This window comes from Triturus cristatus, chromosome 1_2 (assembly GCF_964204655.1).
Source record: "Triturus cristatus chromosome 1_2, aTriCri1.1, whole genome shotgun sequence".
Lineage (NCBI taxonomy): Eukaryota > Metazoa > Chordata > Amphibia > Caudata > Salamandridae > Triturus > Triturus cristatus.
In genome coordinates, this window is record NC_140580.1 from 328,809,640 (window position 1) to 328,829,662 (window position 20,023).

General features: G+C 46.8%; 1 protein-coding gene across 1 annotated transcript in view; it reads left to right on the forward strand.

The window, feature by feature from the left end:
• The window catches only part of CUEDC2 (CUE domain containing 2), a 118,413-nt gene that overhangs the window by 19,812 nt on the left and 78,578 nt on the right, over positions 1-20,023 (forward strand). Inside the window, exons 2-3 of the mRNA XM_085603906.1 lie at positions 16,003-16,093; positions 16,281-16,424. Coding sequence (XP_085460032.1) covers positions 16,020-16,093; positions 16,281-16,424 — 218 coding nt within the window. The 5' untranslated portion in view covers positions 16,003-16,019. The remainder of the gene's footprint in view (positions 1-16,002; positions 16,094-16,280; positions 16,425-20,023) is intronic.

Sequence of the window (20,023 nt, forward strand, 5' to 3'; positions counted from 1 at the left end):
TTTCGTAGTATTGGGCCATCTGGAGAATTGCTGCGGGTTTGGAGGCTGCCCAACTGCTCTCGCTGGTCTGTAGCTTCTGGGAAACTTCTTGAGACAGACCCTTCACATAATTCTGGACAAAGAGGTGGTGTCCGGTTGCGGTGGTCATGTCTTGGCCACTGTAATCGGAAAACACAGTCTCGAATCGGGAGAAATATTCAGACACATCCTCCTGGGGTTTCTGGCGGCAGGCCGTCACTATCGACCAGTCTACCTTTCTTTCTGGGATTAGAGTCTTCAGCTTTTGTACAATCTTGTCTGGGAGCTCTAAGATGGCTTTCGGGGGCTTCTGTCCTGGTTCTCGCTGTTTATCTATGGTATCGAGTTGTATCCAGGTATATCCGAACGGCTCAGCGTGGTCAACTTTCCGGATTTGTTTCCACACATCAGCCGGCAGGCATAGCCCAAAGAACAAGTCGATATCTGCTAACGTCATTATCGTTGAGCCTAAGGCTGTACCTAATTCAGTGTAGAAGGCAGTCGGGTTCTTTCTCAAGTCGGGTAGAGTCTTTCTAAAGGTCAAAATATCTTGCCGGTCCCACGGCTGGTAGACCCAGTTATATACAACCCTTCCCTTCGCATCTTGGTGGTTGATGTCGTCGTGCGTTCCCTGACCCCGTGGGGGGACCCAATAGGGGGCAGCTTCTTTAATGGGCATCATGGCATCGGCCCTTCCTCCCTGGGGCTTAGTTGCTATGGGGGTTTCCGTTTTGGTGGTCTGTCCATGTTCTTTAAGGTGTCGGTAGACCTCGAGGGTACGAGTGAAGAGGTTCGTTACATCGCCCTCTCCTTCTTCCCCAATGTCTACCTTCCTATATAGGGCCGCTAAGCCTTCGGGACCTTTATCGTGGTATCTGTCCTCATATGCATTCAGGGCGTGATAACAGAGCCGTACGACGAAGTGTCGTCTGCGGCTGTCGGCGTACGAGCTATACACGTCTGTTATATACTCCTCACTTTCTTTTCGCTCCACCAGCGTCCCTACTATCCTATCGATTCCTGCTCGTTCATCCTTAGTTAATCGATTCATTCTGGTGGACTCTTTCTTTCCTATCTCATGGTCGTCTAGCGTTGTAGTCGACATTGGGTTCAGTACAAGAGGCTCAGCCGGCGCTGAGGCCGTGAGGGCCGAGGCCCCTGTACTGCTTTCGCTCGTGTTCGGGGGTTGTGGGTGTTGCACTACTGATTGGGAGGGTGCATACGGAGGGGGCATGTAAATGATCGGGGGACCTAACAGTAATTCGTCATTCGTTCGCTGCTTGGAGGACAACTCAGGGTAGAGCAAAAGAAGTGGTCCTAACAGCGTACTGGCCTGAGGTTTCGGGCTCCTGTCTCAGTTTAGTTTCCCTTCTCTCCTTTATGTCTTCTTCTAACTTTTTAGCGGCAAGGTGAGCTGCCTTTCGTAATTCCTTTTCTGCTTTTACTTCTTCCCTCTTTTTCCGTTGCGTCGCTTCTTTGCGCCACATGCCAATACTGTCAAGCATAGTAGGCGTCGTCTTATTGCTACGCAGAGCTACTTCTAGCGCTTCTATCTTGCGGTCGTCGAAGGATCCCATCAGTGGCCACTGACTTTCGGGGTCCTTCTTGGTATATTTATGCCACAGCTTGCTATAAGCTACGGCGACTAGTCCATATTTAGTGAACATGTCCTTATTAGGGGTGCCTTCCAGTGGAGCCGGGTGGTTCACCTCTAATAAGCGGTCCGGGCAGAACCAACTACCAATCAGTGGGGAGAAGATAGGCATGACGGGTTTCAACGGGGACAAAAGTCAGCACTACCTATCTTTTCACTGCTTGCAAAGACTAGACAGAATAACTCTGTTCCTCGTTATTTGTAAGCAGAGAATACCTCCAGAGAACCAATATCGAACAACTAGTGTTCGGACAATCAATCAATCAATCAATGGGGAGATAAAGATAGGCACGACGGGTTTCAACGGGGACAAAAGTCTGCGTTACCTACCCTTCACTATTTGCAAAGACTAGACAGAATATTCCTATTCTACGTTATTTGCAAACAGAGAATATCTCAAAAAGCACTATTCTTCAAAACAATCAATGTTCGGACAATCAATCAATGGGGAGATAAAGATAGGCACGACGGGTTTCAACGGGGACAAAAGTCTGCGTTACCTACCCTTCACTATCTGCAAAGGGAGAGAGAGAGAGTATTTCTACTCCTCCCCGTTTGTAGACAGCGAATATCTCAAAGAGAACAATCAATGAGCAATACTAGTATTCAAACAATCAATCAATTATTTCGCACTTTTGTCGTATATCGCGACCTTACCCGGACCGTGTGGACAGTTTCTCGTCTTCCGCCTCCAGCGCCCGATCGTCCTCTATTCTCCGTATTTGCCGCGGCACTCCTGATGGTTCCCAGTCAGGACCGTAGATCACTCGAGAGAGGTCTGCTCGGAACCAGTGAAGTTCGGATGATCGGCTGCCAGACGAGGGTCTATTGGGCAGGAGCTCTCCCGATCGTTGCAGTCGTTCACTCTGTCGTCGGGACCTCTCCCACTGGATCCACGTGTCGCTGATGGGCCCCACGTTTGGGACGCCAATTGTTAAATGGTAGCGGCAGTTTTAGTCGATAATCTTTCAAGTATTTGCCCGGCGGTAATCGCCTCTCATACCACTCGATAATTTACCAATAAAAGAGGCAGGCGCCGGAGACTGGAAGGCAGGAAACAAAGTTTTATTCCGTCGGAGCAGAACACATCAGATCAGACAGCAAGGTATCGTCACGAGGTGCTCTAACTGCGTCTCTGAGACCTGGTCTCTTATACACTGGTTTATTGCTTTATTACACATAGTACATTCTTGAGATTCCCTTGATGCCCGAAAGAACATCCCCTGAAGCCCCGGCTCAGATCCGATCCCACACATAGATACAGTAGAAGTTCCCACCCTACCCGCAGTGGGAGATGGCTATCGCGCAGCAGGGAATTCCGCTAATTCCCGGGGGTGTGTGCAACTGGCCGGGTCTCAGGGGGTAGGGGCTTTGATCTACTGTAATCCCTTTGATGTGGGGTGTTTCCCTTACAGTAGGGGCAGTAAACTGCATCCGCAGGGCTAGGTGATGGCCTGGGACCAGTTCAGACAATGGGGCGCAGAGGAAGGGGGTTATCAAAAGGAGAGGCATGACCATGTATGGGTTGTCGGTTGGAAGTGGTTCCGTAGCAGGGTCGCGCAGAAGGAGAGGGTTTATGGCCTGTATGAGAGAGCGGGGGTGGCCGGCGCGCGGGGGATGCTTGCAGCGCCAGGGGAAAGCGCTGGCGGTCGAGAGTGAGCGGGGAGAGAGTGGGGTGCCTAAAATGGCGGCCGTGCATTCGTTGTGCGTGGCGCTGGGGAGAGGCAAGATGGCGCAGATAATGTTCAGTTTGCACGCTAAATTTCCACAGAACCAGCTACTCAACTCCTCACAGTTCGGCTTATGCAGAAATCACAGCACCGAAAATGCCCTGATCACAGCCAACCACTACATCCGAACCCTCCTTGACCGAGGAGAAACAGCACCTTTGATCCTGCTTGACCTCTCGGAAGCCTTCAACACCGTATCCTACCACATGCTGATCGAAAGACTCCACCACATTGGCATCCAAGAGAACACGCTCAGACAGATCGCCCCCTTTCTCACCGGAAGAACCCAGAGCATCCATCTCCCACCTTTTAACCTCTGGACCCAAGGAGATCCCCTTCAGTGTCCTCCAGGGCTCATCCTCCGTCCCACGCTCTTCAACGCATATATGACCCTGCTGGCCAACATCCACGGATTCCATGGTCTCAACATAATTTCCTTCACAGAAGACCCCACCACCACCATACCCAACTTACACAGATGCATGACACATGTCGCTTACTGATTGAAGAACAACTGCTTGCAGCTGAACACAGACCCAGTGGAATTACTGATCTTTGGCAATAGCAGCAACACATGGAACGACTCCTGGTGGCCATCAGACCTAGCGCCCACACCCACTCCCTCCGACCTCGCCAGAAATGTCGGAATCCTCTTTGGCAACAAGTTCACCATAAAATCACAGATCAGCGTGGTCTCCTTCGCCTCCTTCCTCACGCTGCGCATGCTACATAAGATCTTCAAGTGGCTACCCCTACACACGAGACGCACCATAACACAGGCCCTCATCACCAACCGATTGGATTATGGCAATATCCTCAACTTAGGAATCGCTGCACACCTCCTACAGAGACTTCAGACCATACAGAACACCGCAGCCAGTCTCCTCCTTGGCTTTCCCTGACAAACCCACATCACACCCCACTTCAGGCAACTCCACTGGCATCTCTTTTCAGAAGCGATGCCAATACAAGCTGCTGATCCACGCACACAAGACTCTACATAACCAAGGACCCTCCTACATTAACCACCCCCTGAACTTTCACCAACCATTGAGAAGACTATGTTCCGCCTCCCTTTCACTTGCCCATACTCTCCGCATGTACTGTAGCAGAAGTGGAGGAGTTTCCTTCTTCCACATCGCAGCAAAGCCCTGGAACAGCCTCCCCACGCACCTCCAGACCATGACCTCACTTCCAGAATTCCGAATAGCCCTCAAGACCTGACTGCTCGAATTAGCCTTCAGGAGCTGCAAGCGCCTGGATGCCCTATTTGTTGATAAGCCACGCTTTACAAATCCTGATTGATCTGTAGGACGGTAAACCACATTATTTTTGTCAATTTTGCTGTACTGTGTAATAAAGGGAAGACATTTTCATTGTAGTAATAAATATGGGTTTATTAGTTTGGATGCTCAAATTATCATGCTACCTCCTATTTCCCCTCCCATGGTGTGTGTACGTGTAAAATATATATTCACTGGAGAAAAACAATGGTTAAAGAGATGTTACAAAACCACTGAAAATTACCAGTTAGAATTATCTTTAAAAATTATAACTTGTGCCCCCACCTTGCACTGTGTTGTCATCGGTGATATAGTTTCAGATATTGCAGTGATGGTATCAATGATGTCATAGAACATGTAATGAGATATGTAATATGTGAGGTAATTAGCAATGCAGGGCAAGGGGGCGGGAAGTTATTGTTACTTGAGAAAAATATTAACTAAGGCTCCCAGTTTTCTGCTTTTACTGATAAATACAGATGGAAAACAATGTATTTCCGACCTGTATTTATTTTTAAGGGTAGGAGGAAGGACAGGGCATTTTCAAGATGGCAGCCACGACCGAGGCGAAGAAAAGAGCTCTGTGTCTGCCCCGTGATGAAGCCTGTATTTACCCTCTAAATACCACCATGCACTTGATTGTGCCGCTACCCAGGTGCCTCGCTCTGTTCGGAGGCAACACCCAATGCATCTCTCCATCGGAGTGAGACACTATCCCGGTGCACTTCGGACTGAGTGCTGAGGCCTACTGGGGCGGATACTGTTGGAGACCTCGGGCGCTAAGACTTGCGTGCCTGCTGGAAAGCATGGGATCCGCTGCCAGCCTGCGGTCTACATGGGACGCTTGGGGGACGGAGGTGCCTGCGCCTTTGTTGTGGCCCGCTCCAGTGCCTCTAGGACATAGCAGAAGCTCCTGGGTGTGGCCTGTCCCCACACTGGGGGCCTCTCGCTGCCTGTGACTCTGGTGGCTGGACAGATTATGGTTCTATCGGCACGAGTCACACAACCTAGCACAGTGAGTTCAGCGGTGCAGCTCCGGGATGCGGACCCCTGCAATACAGATTGCGGCTCCTCTGCAGATCTCAGTCCACCCCACCCCTCCCCCCTTCGGGGACAGTCCTGGACATCTTGGTAATCTACGCAGCTGGATGGCATATATTCCTCCTCCCCCTGGGCAAAGTGTCCTTGTCTGTGTGGGACAGCAGCTGCAGCGTTCACTGCGGACCCGGTTTGGCGGGCTCCGCTACTGTAGCAACTACCATATTGCAGTCTTAATAAGGATCCCTTGCTGCATCAGCCGTCCACTTGTGGGCCCCATGGCGGCTGATCAGCAGGCCCCTGGGTATGGTAGTTCTGACTGGGGCCCCTAATTATAACGCTGCATTGAAGAGTTCTGGCTGTGAGGGGCCCCAACTAACCAGATTATTCCTCCGATACTAAGACTCTATATCTCCCAGTTGCATGTGTGCCCTTTCACCGGGAGCCGTGTGGCGCACTCTTGGTGTATCGTACGCCCGCGGAGCTCAGTTTGGTGCACAACGATAGGATCAGTCCATAAGGGGGCCTAGATCGTATCCAAATACCACGTAAACAAATACCGTCTGCATCAATGATGCACAACACTTGACGCTGGCTTGTCTTTCCCATCGAACTCCAGTGGAGCAGATCTCTGTTGGTGTGACTACATATACGCCAGCCACTGGTCCTAGGTCACATCCCCTCACTGTTGCCTTGGGAGCCACACCCACACGGTCGCTGAGGGACTGTTTTGGGCAATACGCCAACGGTAGCAACCAGGTCTTTCCTGCAGAACACCTATCCCTGATCATTGCGTTTACTAGGTGCATCTGTTTTCTGCGCCACTGCTGTGCAGACCCTGCCTCAACTTGGAATTTTGTCACTACCAGCGCAACCTGTTATACTGAGTTGTGGCGATTCCTGGCCACGCACAATAGTGCGACTGAAGACCGTTAAGACCCAGGCGACGGTGGTTGCCACCTAGGGGGGTGAGGAGACCACGAATAGTACTGATGCTGTGCGTTCGTCCCCGGCAGGCCTGTTAACAAATTATTCCTGCCACTTCGACAAACTTTTGACCGCTGTGTTGGCTATCAAATCCACCCTTGAACCTAAACTAGACACCTTATGCAAAGATACGGGCCGCCTGCGGGAGGCTCACAAGAAATTGAAAGACCAAGTTGAGAATACGGAATCAGCACTAGCTACCTTGAGACCCATGGTGGCGGACTCCGACCAGCGCCTCATGGCCATGCAGGAGGAAATAGATTATCTGCGGGGGAGAGTAGATGTTTGAGATGGAACAACGCGAGGATCGCGGGCCTCCCAGAATATGCAGAGGGCCCAATAATGTAACTGTATCTCGAAGACTGGTTCATAAACACGATTCTGCAAGGTAAACAATCTTCCCTTTTTCTCTGTTGCCTAGGAGAATTCCCCCCTCCCAACCGCGGGTCCCCACCGTGGCCAGTGGTTGCCCGCCTTTTCAATTATAGGGACAAAGACCATATTCCACAGGTGACACAGGCCAGGGGCTCCTGGTCTGTTGAGAATGCCCAAGTGCATATTTACCCGATTTATATTTTAGAAGTTCAACATCGCAGGTCATCCTTTATGACCGTAAAGAAATGCCTCTGCGACCATTGCATCAAATATGCTTTGGAGTTCTGTGCCACGCTCCGGATAGTGCACAAGGGCACTACTTCCTTTTGTACGACACTAGAGGATGCCTGGTCCTGGCTGGAACTCAGAGGCATCACGCCCCCCTCTGGGGTTAATAAAGATCCCCCCCCCCCCCCCTTCTGTATGGAAAACACAAAGGCAACGTAAACCATGTAACAGACATCGCCCACACGGTCCAACTAAAGAAGAAGCAGCCAAAAAGAGGACTCAGGCGGGGGAAAATGTGAGGCGGCATGTGCTGGCCTCCTACCCCACAGGATTAGACACTGAGAACCGACTCAATGACTCCCTGTAAGTGACTGCCTCACACGTTGTTGCTCTACTGAGTGGTGACCCACTCGCTACCCCTCAGCGGCCGAGGACTTGATATAGGATGCAATTCCCAGGTTTGTTAGAAATGTGGATATAAATGTATCAAACCCGTTGTGGTTGCAGTTTGAGAAATAATATCACTGATACGATGGCAGAGGGTTGCAGACATATCCACGCAGGGCCGCTGCTGTCGAAGTGTGACCACCCCTCACTTGCTCCTGGTACAGACTGTTAGCTTGTATTGTTTGGATTGCCTTACAGTTCCAATGGCTGGTCACCCATAGGTGAACTGGCCTAGAAATGAGTTTCTTATATTCCCTCTTCATTATTTCCAGTATGGCTCTTCCTTTTTATTCTCACACACACACACTCTTGTAGCAGCAGAGAACTCACTTCGGCTAATTACCTGGAATGTACCAGGCCTAGCAGGTTACACAAAGCAATACCGTGTCTATCAATACCTCTGCAGTCGCAAGATTCAGATGGTGCTCGTTCAAGAGACACATTTGAGCGGCACCATAATAGGGACCATTCTCCAGATATGCTAGGGGAATTTTAATTTGGATGGGAACAGGAGTGCCCTTAGAGGTGTTGCACACTGGAATCGACTCAAACAGATGGTACATCGTGTTGGAGGGTTTACTGGATGGTCTTCCTCTCCCTCATATCACTTTATGCACCAAACACTAATCAGGCTCCCTTCCTACAACCCTTGACTCCAGCGCTGTTGCATAATACTTTGGCACCTAGCTATTGGGGAAGGGACTTTAAGTGCACCCCGGATCTAACCTATTACTGCTTCTGCCCCAGTTACTTGGGGCACAGTCAATCTCTCTCTTACACAACACTTACAAAGATGGGCCACCAATACTCTGGTGAGGGACGCCTGGCACAGTCTAACCCCGGAGTCTAGGGGTTTCTTGTACTACTCAGTCTATATGACCTACACGCTAGGATTGATCTAATTTACTGTTCTCATGATGCTCTTACCAGAGTAACATGGGCCGAATACCTCAGACGCAGTCTCTCCGATCACTGTTGGCTGCAGCTGCATTGAGGAAGAAGTAGACCTAAATACCTACATGGTCTCTTCCCTTGGAAGTGCCCTGCGATGCCCCATTTCGCTTGTCTCTTTCAGAAAATATCACCTCCTATTTTTCAAGACAATCTGGGCTCAGCTTTGTAAGCCGGGGTCGAGTGGGATGCATCCCAGGCTGTACTCCACGGCTACACAATTAAGGCTATCCACGGAACAAAACTAACCCTTCGCAGGGAACTCGGTGCCCTGGAAACATATGTACAACACTATGCACAATTATCTCCCACAGACCAATCTGTTGTGGCTCACTGGCACAGGCTAGATCAGTGCATACAACTACTTTGGAGAAGCTGGGAGCCCTTGATTATAGGTGAACAATTGACCATGAAACATGCAGAAGGCGATAAAGCAGGTAGACTCATAGCATGGCTGCTTCGCTCAGACTCGCCTAGGAACCAGATCACAGTTATAAGAGATGGGACAGGATGCATTCTTAACCCACAGGATAGTATTGATGCTACTTTTCATTCATACTACGCTAACTTGTATACAGCCCCACAAAGGGAGGACCCAACATTAATACAAAACTTGCTAGATGAAGTAACTCTTCTCCACATTCAGGCCTCACAGCGTGCAGAATTGGAAGCTCCAATTACTGAAATTGAGATCTCCGATGCGATTAAACAAATGATGCGAGGTAAGACCCATGGGGCGGATGGCTGGCCACTGGAGTTTTACTCCATTTATAGATCACAGCTTGTTCCACACCTGCTCAAGACCTGCACTGAGGCGTACACTATGGGAATATTATCCCCCACCCTTAGGGAAGCAGTGTTGGTAGCCTTGTCCAAACTGGATAGAGAGCCACTACTCTTAGGGTCATATCGCCCTCTTTCCCTATTGAACTCCGACTACAAGATACTTGGGAAGGTAATGGTCAAACGGCTGGTACCAATAGGGCAACATGTGGTGCATCACAACCAAAACTAGTTCATCCCTGACAGGAATATCTTCCTGAACTTGTGTCGGCTGTTCATGTCGATGGACTGGGCGTGTGAGACTGGTGTGCACCCTTGGGTCATATCCCTCAACATAGAGAAGGCTTTTGATGCCCTGGGATGGGGTTACCTGATTGCGGTGCTTTGCAGATTTGGAATGGGGCCCAAATTCCTTAAATGGGTCTCTCTGTTACTCACCTCGCACATGACTCGCGTAAAAACGGGACCCACATTTTCTGATTCCTTCACTATAGAATGTGGCACTGCCAAGGCTGCCCCCGTTCCCTGAATTATTTTGTCTCTTGGGGCTAACCTCCCATTCAGCTGCACGTAAAGCCACTAATAGCAATGTCCTGGAAGTCGGCGGTGTCCCCAGCAATTTAATTGTGGCTGTCTGACCTGTACACTGGCATTATGGTGGAACAAGAGGCGCTGCATGTTGTATGGACAAGCCAACCAATTACTAAGCACCCCCCTCTCCCTAAATTGGCAGAGATATCCGGAGGTGGCGAAATCTAGATATTAAATAAATTCTTTCTGAAATTGGTCACATGTAAGGACCACAGGGGTGGCAGCCCTGGCCCACAACCCAGGTCATAACCCCTCCCCCCCCCCTCCCCCCCCCCCCCCCATTTACAGGGATGATGAAACTAACCCTGAATAATTGAGCACCTCCTCTCTGCAGCCCATTAGATGCACTACATTACAGCTTCTATCAGTAACACGTTTCCTTCTCATTTTAATCTGATAATGGATCGATCTTAGAAATGTTTAATAATATGTACCCGATTTAATTGTTGCAAAGACTTGTAGACACGAATAATGCGGTGCAGTCTGCGATCTATGTATAATGCATGCAGCGAAATTCCTTCTGCGGACACATAGTATTCATTATAGTTGTATTACTTAAGCTGACGAATTTACTTATTGCTGTCAATCTTGTTGTTGCTCAAACTATTAATAAATAAAAAATGTAAAAAGGGAAGAAGCAAGGACAGAGCTTAGTTGATATACATCGTGTTGATTGTGTTCCATTTTATTAGAGAAATCTGAAGTGCTGAATTAGAGGATTACATTTCTTCATTATGATTTTTTTTCTCTTTCTCTTTTTTTCTTTCTATTCTTTTGTCAGTTCAGTGGGATTCTTAAATTAAAAATCACAGATTCAAAAAGGCAGCTAACACGTTTCATCCCCTTCATGGCACAGGTCTGGGGGCTTTCTCAAGGCTGATGGTGATAGCAAAGTGTGCAGTGAAGACAGGAAGACAGTCACCCATGCACTCCTCGCCAGCAAACTCGACTATGGTAACACTCTCTACGCCGGCATCAACAAATCCCTACTCCAGACGATACAGAACACCACGGCCAGACTCGTCCTCGGAATTCCACGACTCAAACACATCAGCCAACACCTGCGGAGACTCCACTGGCTCCCCGTGGAGAAGTCACTTTCAAAATCCTCACCCACGCCTACAAATGCCTTCACAACAGCGGACCCAAATACCTCAATGACAGAATAAACTTCCACGTACCCAAAAGTAACCTCTGATTTGCCAACCTCGCACTAGCTGAAACCCTGCGCATCCACAGAGCTAGAGCAGGTGGAAGATCGTTCTCTTACATTGCAGTTAAAACCTGGAATGAGCTACTGACAGACATCAGACGCGCCCCCTCCCTGAACACCTTCAAGAACACCCACTAGACATTGCTCTTAAGCTGAAACAGAGCTGCATACCCACCCCCCCGAGCGCCTTGAGACCCTCGCGCGCTTACGAATCCCTGATTGATTGATTGATTGAGTGAATACAAAGTTCATCACATTATATCATGAGACCATAAGTAATCAAAGGTTAGCCCAATTGTGTGGTCATTAAAGGACCGAAAGGAAGGTGAGCGAAGAATGAAGGAGATGGATATGGTCAGGAAAAATACATAAGAAGAAAATCCAAATCACAATATACAGCCCAACCATAGTATCGTAGAGAAGTGAAATCCATATATGTATGGATAACTACAGACTGAAATGTTTAAAAAATTAAAAATAAAATACCCTAAAACATGGAGTCCTAACTATAACTGGTGAATTCTGTGGTTTTGTTAGTTTAAAATAGTATGTCTTAACTGATATTTCCACCTAACTATAACATCCTTTTAACCTTTCTTTTTTTTCCAGGGAATTTCTAAGTTTGTGTTTTTATTTTTTTTTGTTTTTTTTTTATTTTTATAAATGCATAGTAAAATATTATTGCCACACAAGTATAACGTCACTTTTAACCTTTGTCTTTTTTCATTGAGTTTCTAGGGAATTTTTAATGTAAAATAATAATTTCCATACGCAACACCAACCCTCCGCCATGTACAGCTTTTGCTCGTGCGCGACATGGGGTTTGCTACAGGGTCTGCATCCAACCCCTGGTGGGCAGCTAACCCCACTTCGCATCCTGCCTCTTGCCGCATGGATTTGGCTGCAGGGCCTTTCTGTCTTACGGCCAGGCTCTGCATCTAACCTCCACGGGCAGCGAACCCTGTGCCACGCACTGACAAAGGCCCTACTCCCCGCTACACAGTGCCAAACCACCTGCTGTGCGCAGCGCCTGGTACCCAAACCCCGGCAAGTGCCTGGCTATGTGATGCTACAATATAAAGGGTATTTTTGAGCTAAGTGACCCAAATTTTCATGTGAATATGGGTATTGACACAAAGTTTATACAAGCTTTCACATGGAACTCCTATGCAAAAAATACTATTGGACAGTAACATAACTGTCAAGATTCTATTCTATAATTAATTTTCCCTCGTCGTTGTGTCCAGACCAACGCCCCCCCACCACGCCCCACTGCTCTTACCTGCACGGGCTGGTCCTGCCTTCGTTCCATTCTGTTAAAGACTTAAACCTGTTGTTCGGTGCTACTCAATATGTTGAATCAGTTTGGGTGTTCCAGCAGAGGACCACAAGAGAACAACCACCAATATTGGGTGCCATATTGACCAAGTGTGATGCGTGTGTATACATGGCAGTGAATTATGAGACTGTTTTCTTTCTTCTCCAGCCATTTTAAAGATGTTGGTTACTTACTGAATTTCTCCTGCAAGAAAGGCAACCAAAGTTCCCTATGTCAGTGTCTTGGTGTAACTAATATCGGCTCATAATGTTGTTTGGTCTCAGTTTTACAGTACAGTATCTGTTTGTCAGGCAAGAAGCATCAGAAGGTTTATCAGGCCATGCATTATCTGGCATTTCTTGCTCTACTAATGGTGTGTCCTGTTGAGGGCCAGATCCATTTAACATCATCGTTCTTTCCTTAACGAGTGCCGTCCCCATATACTAGTATAAGTGAGGGTCATGCTCCACCAGTTCTCAGCTGTGAAGTGTGATGCCGACTGTTTCTCGGATCTTTTGGACCCTCTATACAATGAGCCATACGATCTTGCAGTGGTTCTGCAAGATCATACTTTATCTCATTGTTCAAGCCATTTCCAGACCTCTGCAGGGTTCGTGATAAAGTGACTCCTGCCCTCCAACATGACTTTCAGTTTTGATATATAAAGGAGCATATATTTTATTCCCATCATTCTCAGTTGTTGCCTCACTTGTAAAAATGTTGTGTTTTATCTTTTACTCTTCTAATGTAGTCTGAATGTTCTGTTCGGTTTTAATGTACTTATAGAGCGCATGTACACCCAGTGGTTTCTTTGTGCTAAGTACAAGGAGGGTACAAATCCAGCTTAAAGCACACTTGAAAGGGGTAGGCTAGTAAGCCTGCCTAAACAGCCATGTCTCTAGCTTTGGATATATCATGATCTTGTGGTTCTTGAACGGCAGACATATTCCGCTGCCCTCCCTCTTCATTCTCTTCCTCCCTCAAGAATTTCCCTGCAGTATTCTCTATACCTTCAATTAAAAAAATTGGCAATAATTGCTCGAGCTGTGGACCTATGAGGAGCTGCCGGTGCCAGCACCCTATGTTACAAATGTGGTATTGCAAGGTTTTGCTTTATCCAGTCTTGAGGAACCCATCCATTGAGGTCCCTTTTAGTGTGCTCTGGAAAGCCAACAAATCTGACTTTGTTCCTCCCTGAGCGCACGTCTACATCCTCCGCTTTGTCTTCTCCTGTTTCATCACTGCTTTTAGTGCTGCCACAGAGTTTCTTCAACTTGCGCACCTCTTTCTACATGGATTTAAATTCAAACTCCGTTTCCTGTAGTTTCTCTGGAATTTTCCTCACATCTGTGCAGAGATGACTGACGTTCATTGTAATGAAGTCTATATTGTTTTATATAGATTCTTGGGAATTCTTAATGGCTTCCAACATGTCCGCCATCACACCAGCATTTGCCTGATCGGCCTTCATCTGTTGTCTGTGTATCAGTCTGTTTAGCAGAACCTTTACAGGTCCCTGTGTACCTGCAGGATAGATAATGATTGTGATGCTCTGTGTGTTGGCTGTTTTGTCTTTACTCATCTTAGCAAACATGTCAGTGTGTCTGCATTCATGTAGATATATAGGAATTTTTACAGTTCAACAGTACCATTAACCAGTTTCAGGATGCAAAGGAGGGCTGTAATGTGTCCACTTTAGTGGTTAGTGACAATAAGAACAACAATATTGACTTCTGTAGACCTGTATTTAAAAGGAGGAGAGTACACTCCCCCCCCCCCCCCCCCCCCCCCACCTTTCTAAAGATAGTTGCAACTCAGCCTCTGTAGCAGAGCGACTGCGTAGTCCAGTTCACCAGTCTGCGTCTTGCTCCTCCGGCCAAGCCACTGTGTAATCGGGGCTAAGTTGTTTTGCCCTTCATTACCCTTCCACCGCCATCGACTTTAGCCAATACACACAGTAAGATACAGCCTTGCTCCACTTACTGCTGCTGCCATCTTTTTCCTTCACCAAACAGCCCACATGACACCACAGTGTGCACCAGAAGCAGTGCAACCAAAAAGCCCTCTATGCTGTCGCCCAATGCAGTTACTCTCCACTGATAGCCAGGAACCCAGCAGGCGCTAGGATCATCAACTCCTCCAAAGCCCACGAGGCGAGCAACCAGGCTGGCATCATCTCCTTGCTAAATAATTTGGTTAGCTCTCTGTTCTTCTTGAAACCATTCTTTTCAGCAAGTGCTGCAAGAGGCATGCCATTTCTGCTCTCTAGAGAGCCAGGATTTGCAAGATTACTGTGGATATTTAGTTGGAGATGCAGAACCTCTGCAGAGTGTCTCTAGATGGCCATCTTGTTCAGCCAGTACCTCCTTTTAATATGGTTGAAAGAAAGAGGGTGCCCTTAGCCAGGTGGGAATTGAACATCTTTGTGATGTAGTACTTCTGACGAGGAATGCACAAGGGGTACCTGGGTAAGGAGACTGCATGTTGCCAGGCTATGTGGATGGTTGTTGCGTTGTTTACTCCATTTTATGTTTATGAACTTCAATTCCCATAGCCAGCAAGATTCCAAAGAAGCACTATCTCTCTGATGCTAAATTGGATGGATTAATGAATGTATTGTGCATGGCCCTAAGCCAGTGGTGTGACCGCCTTTATTTGGGACTAATTGTGGTTTCTGGGTAGATGATTCAAGAGGTCAATCTATATTTTTTTTATGTTTTGAAATGTTAGAGGTTTGGACCAATATTTTCCTGCACCACACATTTTTCATTTAATCCCTTTGCAAGTAACCATTGCCTGTACTCCTGTATATTTTGTCGCTAGTCTCATTATTCTTAACTCACCAGCATGGAGCATGAGTGACTGAGGAGTAAAGGGGGTACATAATCTTAAAATATTCAGATGGATTATCATCTTGCTGCAGAGCAACCTGCAGGTAGGAGGGTTGCAATTGTTGTAAAATAACTCCATGGATTATGCCCCTGATGCATGTTTCTCAATCCATTGCTCATAAGATGCCAGTGTTCTTTTTACCACTCCATCCTTTTCTTTTCCTCAAATTATTTATTAGCTCATTGAACGGTTTTAACGACAAATTCTTTAGTCCCCCAGATTTGCTGAATCTAGATTATTCACCATAATTTGAGCAGAGTTGACATTAAGGGATGCTCTAGGCCAATTAAAGCCAATTAAAGTGAAACAGGTAAACATTGACTTAATGGGTTATAGACAGACAGCATCACTATGTGATGAAACCAGTTGTGTATCCTTAGCTACAATGCCAATAGTTAAATGAGAAAGATACCCTATCAAAGTTACACAAATGAATACATTGTTTGTTAAACGATTCCTTCTGAGTACATTGTTTTTTTTATTTTATTTTTTAGGAATCCAGCCATCAAGCATGGAATTAGAAAAAATAATAAGAGACTCCCTCTTTTGCTTCATCCAGTCACACATCCCAGAGGCTGATCTTAGGTATACATCTGTTTGCTTTCATTCCGTTAACGTTATTCCGTTTGTTTGAATTCTTCTCTAGTGTTGTCTTTGTTATCCATGTATTCCAGTCGTGCATCCATTTTGTATGTGGTTTAGACTTTGCCTTAAACTTTCAATGATTTTGTGTCTCTTCTCACGCTGCGTTTGTTTGCGTCCTTTTGTCCAGCTCGATGGATGAGGTGTTCTTTTCCTATATCACCAGTGTCTTGGAAGAACTTGGATCCCCAGAATCCTGTGAGGAGAACTTTGACATGGAAACATTTGTGGAAATGATGGAGGCCTACATCCCAGGCTTCGCTGACATTAGCAGGTTTGTTTCGCCTACTGGAACCACTTTTGCATGGCTGTATCTTAGCTTGCTTTCTGATTGGAATGATTGTAATTCTATTATCAAAGACACTTATAGTGGTACTACTAAAATCTAGAATTGCTGTTGACAATGGAAGTGACTACAAGCCTGTTCCTTAACCTGTGTGTATGACTTGTCAAAACACATCTTTATTTGGTTTATCATAATTAAATCATAAAAGAAAATATAATTTAACATTGATTAGACAGTTCTGCTTAAAAAGTAAAAAAAAAACAGTGTAAAATACAGCATAAGATCATCCGGTAAAATCAAGAAGTACATAATTCGTATTTCTAAGGTGCTTTAAACTTTTCCTTACATGCATTGCTTGTAGGATATAACTTACAGCTGCGCTACAGACCAATGGATCCTCCAAATTGGTGAGAAAAAGAAATGGCGGTTTATAAGTAACAATGCCCCTTTGTAATAAAGGCTTTAAAAACTGTCATCTTTGATTAATAGAAAATTTACAAAAAAAGATTAAGTGCATGGTAGATTGCGATGATGACCCATCATCGGGACACATCGGAATATCATTATTCCAATGTCTAACCCGTGGAAATCCCACCAAGTGGTGAACTAGACCTTAACGGAAATGTGTAAGAATATACTTATGATATGGGCAAAGCATTAGGCAAATAAGATTGGATACCAGCTGAGCATTCAATCTGAGGAAGAGCCTTGGACGAAGAAATTTGGACCCTACTCAGACTCTTTCCTGCTCTCTAGTAGCAATAAGCGAGATCCTAAGTTCTCTCTTTGAGAATCTCAGAATCCTCTTTGGATTGGGGAATAAATATTTCTCATTGAATTTATATAAGAAAACATGTTCGAGGCATATAAGCTGCAGAATACATACTTGTGCATAGATCGCCATCTGGTGGTGTGCTCGGATGATTGTAGTTTGTTGTTGTCTTGGAAGAAGTCTTTGTAGTCACAAGATGGGTGACTCCGGCCTTGGACGATAGTGCGCATGGGCATCAACTCCATCGTCGGATTGTTTTTTCCGCCATCAGGTTCAGATGTGACTTCGGCGTTCCAGTTCGGTACTGTGTTTCCAAACCTTTTCGAAGCGCAAACCATCACCACTCGACTGTATTATTTTCGTTCACATGCCCTTTGACGCGCTAACTCTCAAATTCTCGATTCTGGTCGTTGACGCAGGCCGCTGGGCCTATCGACGCCATTCGGGCCTACGGCTAAAGGAAAGGACTCCATTTAAAAAAAAAATGCCCCCAGTGTGGAGCTAAATTTCCACACAGTGACCACCACAAGGTCTGCAACCTTTGCCTCTCGCCAGAACACGAGGAAAAGGATTGCCAAGCCTGCGCCTCTTTTCGATCTAAAAAGAGTATCGATGATCGCCGGGTTCGACGACACGTTATGGCTCAACAGGCTGCACCGGTGCCAGACAACATTTTCGATGAAGGCCCGACGTTGCAGAGGATTCGGAGGAGCTCAACATAGTCTCCGAAGCTGATGACTCCGACTCCAATGACCACATCACTCCAGGTCAATGAGTGAGTACAAATGCCCCTGTCCCTGCCCCACCCGAAAAAAGGCGGCTCCGGTCAAAACTTCGCCTGAAGGCCTTAGTCGAGACCGAAAGAACTTCAGAAGCCCCGCCCCCAGGCCTGGCTCCTAAGACAAAGGAAAAGCCTTCCGACAGCTCGGGACCGAGCAAGTCGCATATCAGTACCCAAAAGTCACCGTCTGTACCGAAATAGGGAATACATCCTACTACCGTTGCGTCCAAAAAACACTCGGCATCGAGCTCTTCTGCACCGAAAGACCACAAGGCCTCGGATCCGAACAAACCCCGAAAACCTTCGGATCCGAAAAAGATTTCCGACTCGACATCGAAGCCAAAGGGGCACAAAACCCCTCCTACGGCTCCAGAGCACAAATCCAAACCACGTTTGGGACCGAAAAAATCTGCACCGAAAGGAGACTACAACCAGGAAGAACTGTTTCAATCAGATCCTATCGATCTGAAACAAAAGAAATTGCACGTGGACCCTAAAACGGGCCATATTGTTAGTCTCCCAACAAAGAAGTGGAAATTAGATACCCACACTCTCTTGAGGTGCCTGTGAAGAAAAGAGACTTTGCAACTTCACCCCTAAGACCCTCTTCTCCTGTTCTTCCTACTAAGCCTTTGTCTCCTACAAAGTCTCCCATACACTCTCCTTGCTCACCCACAGGTTGACGATGACCTAGGGGACGGGGGTGAACACCATAATGACCCTGATGATGACACTGCTATACCACGGGTTACATGGGCAGATTACAATGATCCATCAGGTCCTCCTGACCTTCCTGATCCAGATGCATACCCAACAAGGCCATCTCCCCCAGATGACAACATAAGGTTTAGACCGCTTATTAATAGGGCGGCGCAATATCGTGCCGTACAACTACATTCAGGCCCCATGGAAGAAGACTTCCTGTTAGATACTTTTGCTCAGTCACAAAAGACAATTCATACACTGCCCATGCTCAAAGGTGTCATTAAACATGCACCACATGTCTTTAAAGACCCTGTCAGGACCAGGATTCTCAATCCTCGCATTGATAAAAAATATAAACCTGCCCCCAACGATCCCACCTGCATTAAAGGACAACTCCCTTTAGATTCTCTGGTAGTGTCCAATGCAAGAAAACGTGATCATTCACAAACCTCTGGTGATGCTCCACCTCCAGACAAAGAGTTTAAACTGCTAGACCCATCGGGCAAACGAGTTGCCTCCCAAGCAGCTAATCACTGGAGGATAGCTAATGCACAAGCACTACTTGCCAGATATGACAGGGCTCACTACGATAAGCTTGAGGACCTAATTCAACATTTGCCTGAGCAATACAAGGCCAAAGCCAATGATCTGTTCCAGGAGGGAAAGTTAATTACAAATGCATCCATCAAATGTGCCCTCGATGCAGCAGACACTGCATCTAGATCTGTTAACACCAGTGTCTTACTACGTAGACATGCATGGTTGGGCATTTCTGGTTTTAAACCAGACGTGCAAACAACTATCTTAAATCAGCCGTTCAATCAGGAACACCTGTTTGGCCCAGCTGTAGACACCGCTTCAGAAAAAATGAAAAAGGATAGACACTGCAAAATCTATGGGAGCATTACAGTCTCAAACAACACAAGGTTCCTTTCGTCGCTCCTTTTATAGGGGCGCATCCAAAAATATTAGTACAGACACTACTTCCTCTTCCTACAAAAGCCCCACAAACATCCCCCAACAAGGAATATTTTAGAGGTGGGTACTGGGGAAATAATAACAAAGTTAGAGGCCGAGCTAACGACAATCGAACCACCCCCACTACCAAACAATGACTTCCCTCCGCTCCCTCCAGAATATTCCACTCTGGTCGGAGGAAGACTCTCACAGTTCCTACCTGTCTGGAACTCCATCACTACAGACAGGTGGGTGAGACAAATTATCCAGTATGATTATTGCCTGGAACTTACCGCAAATCCCCCCCCCCCCCCCCCCCCAAACATACCGCCCAAACAACGTCCAATATCCACAGAACATCTAACGCTCCTC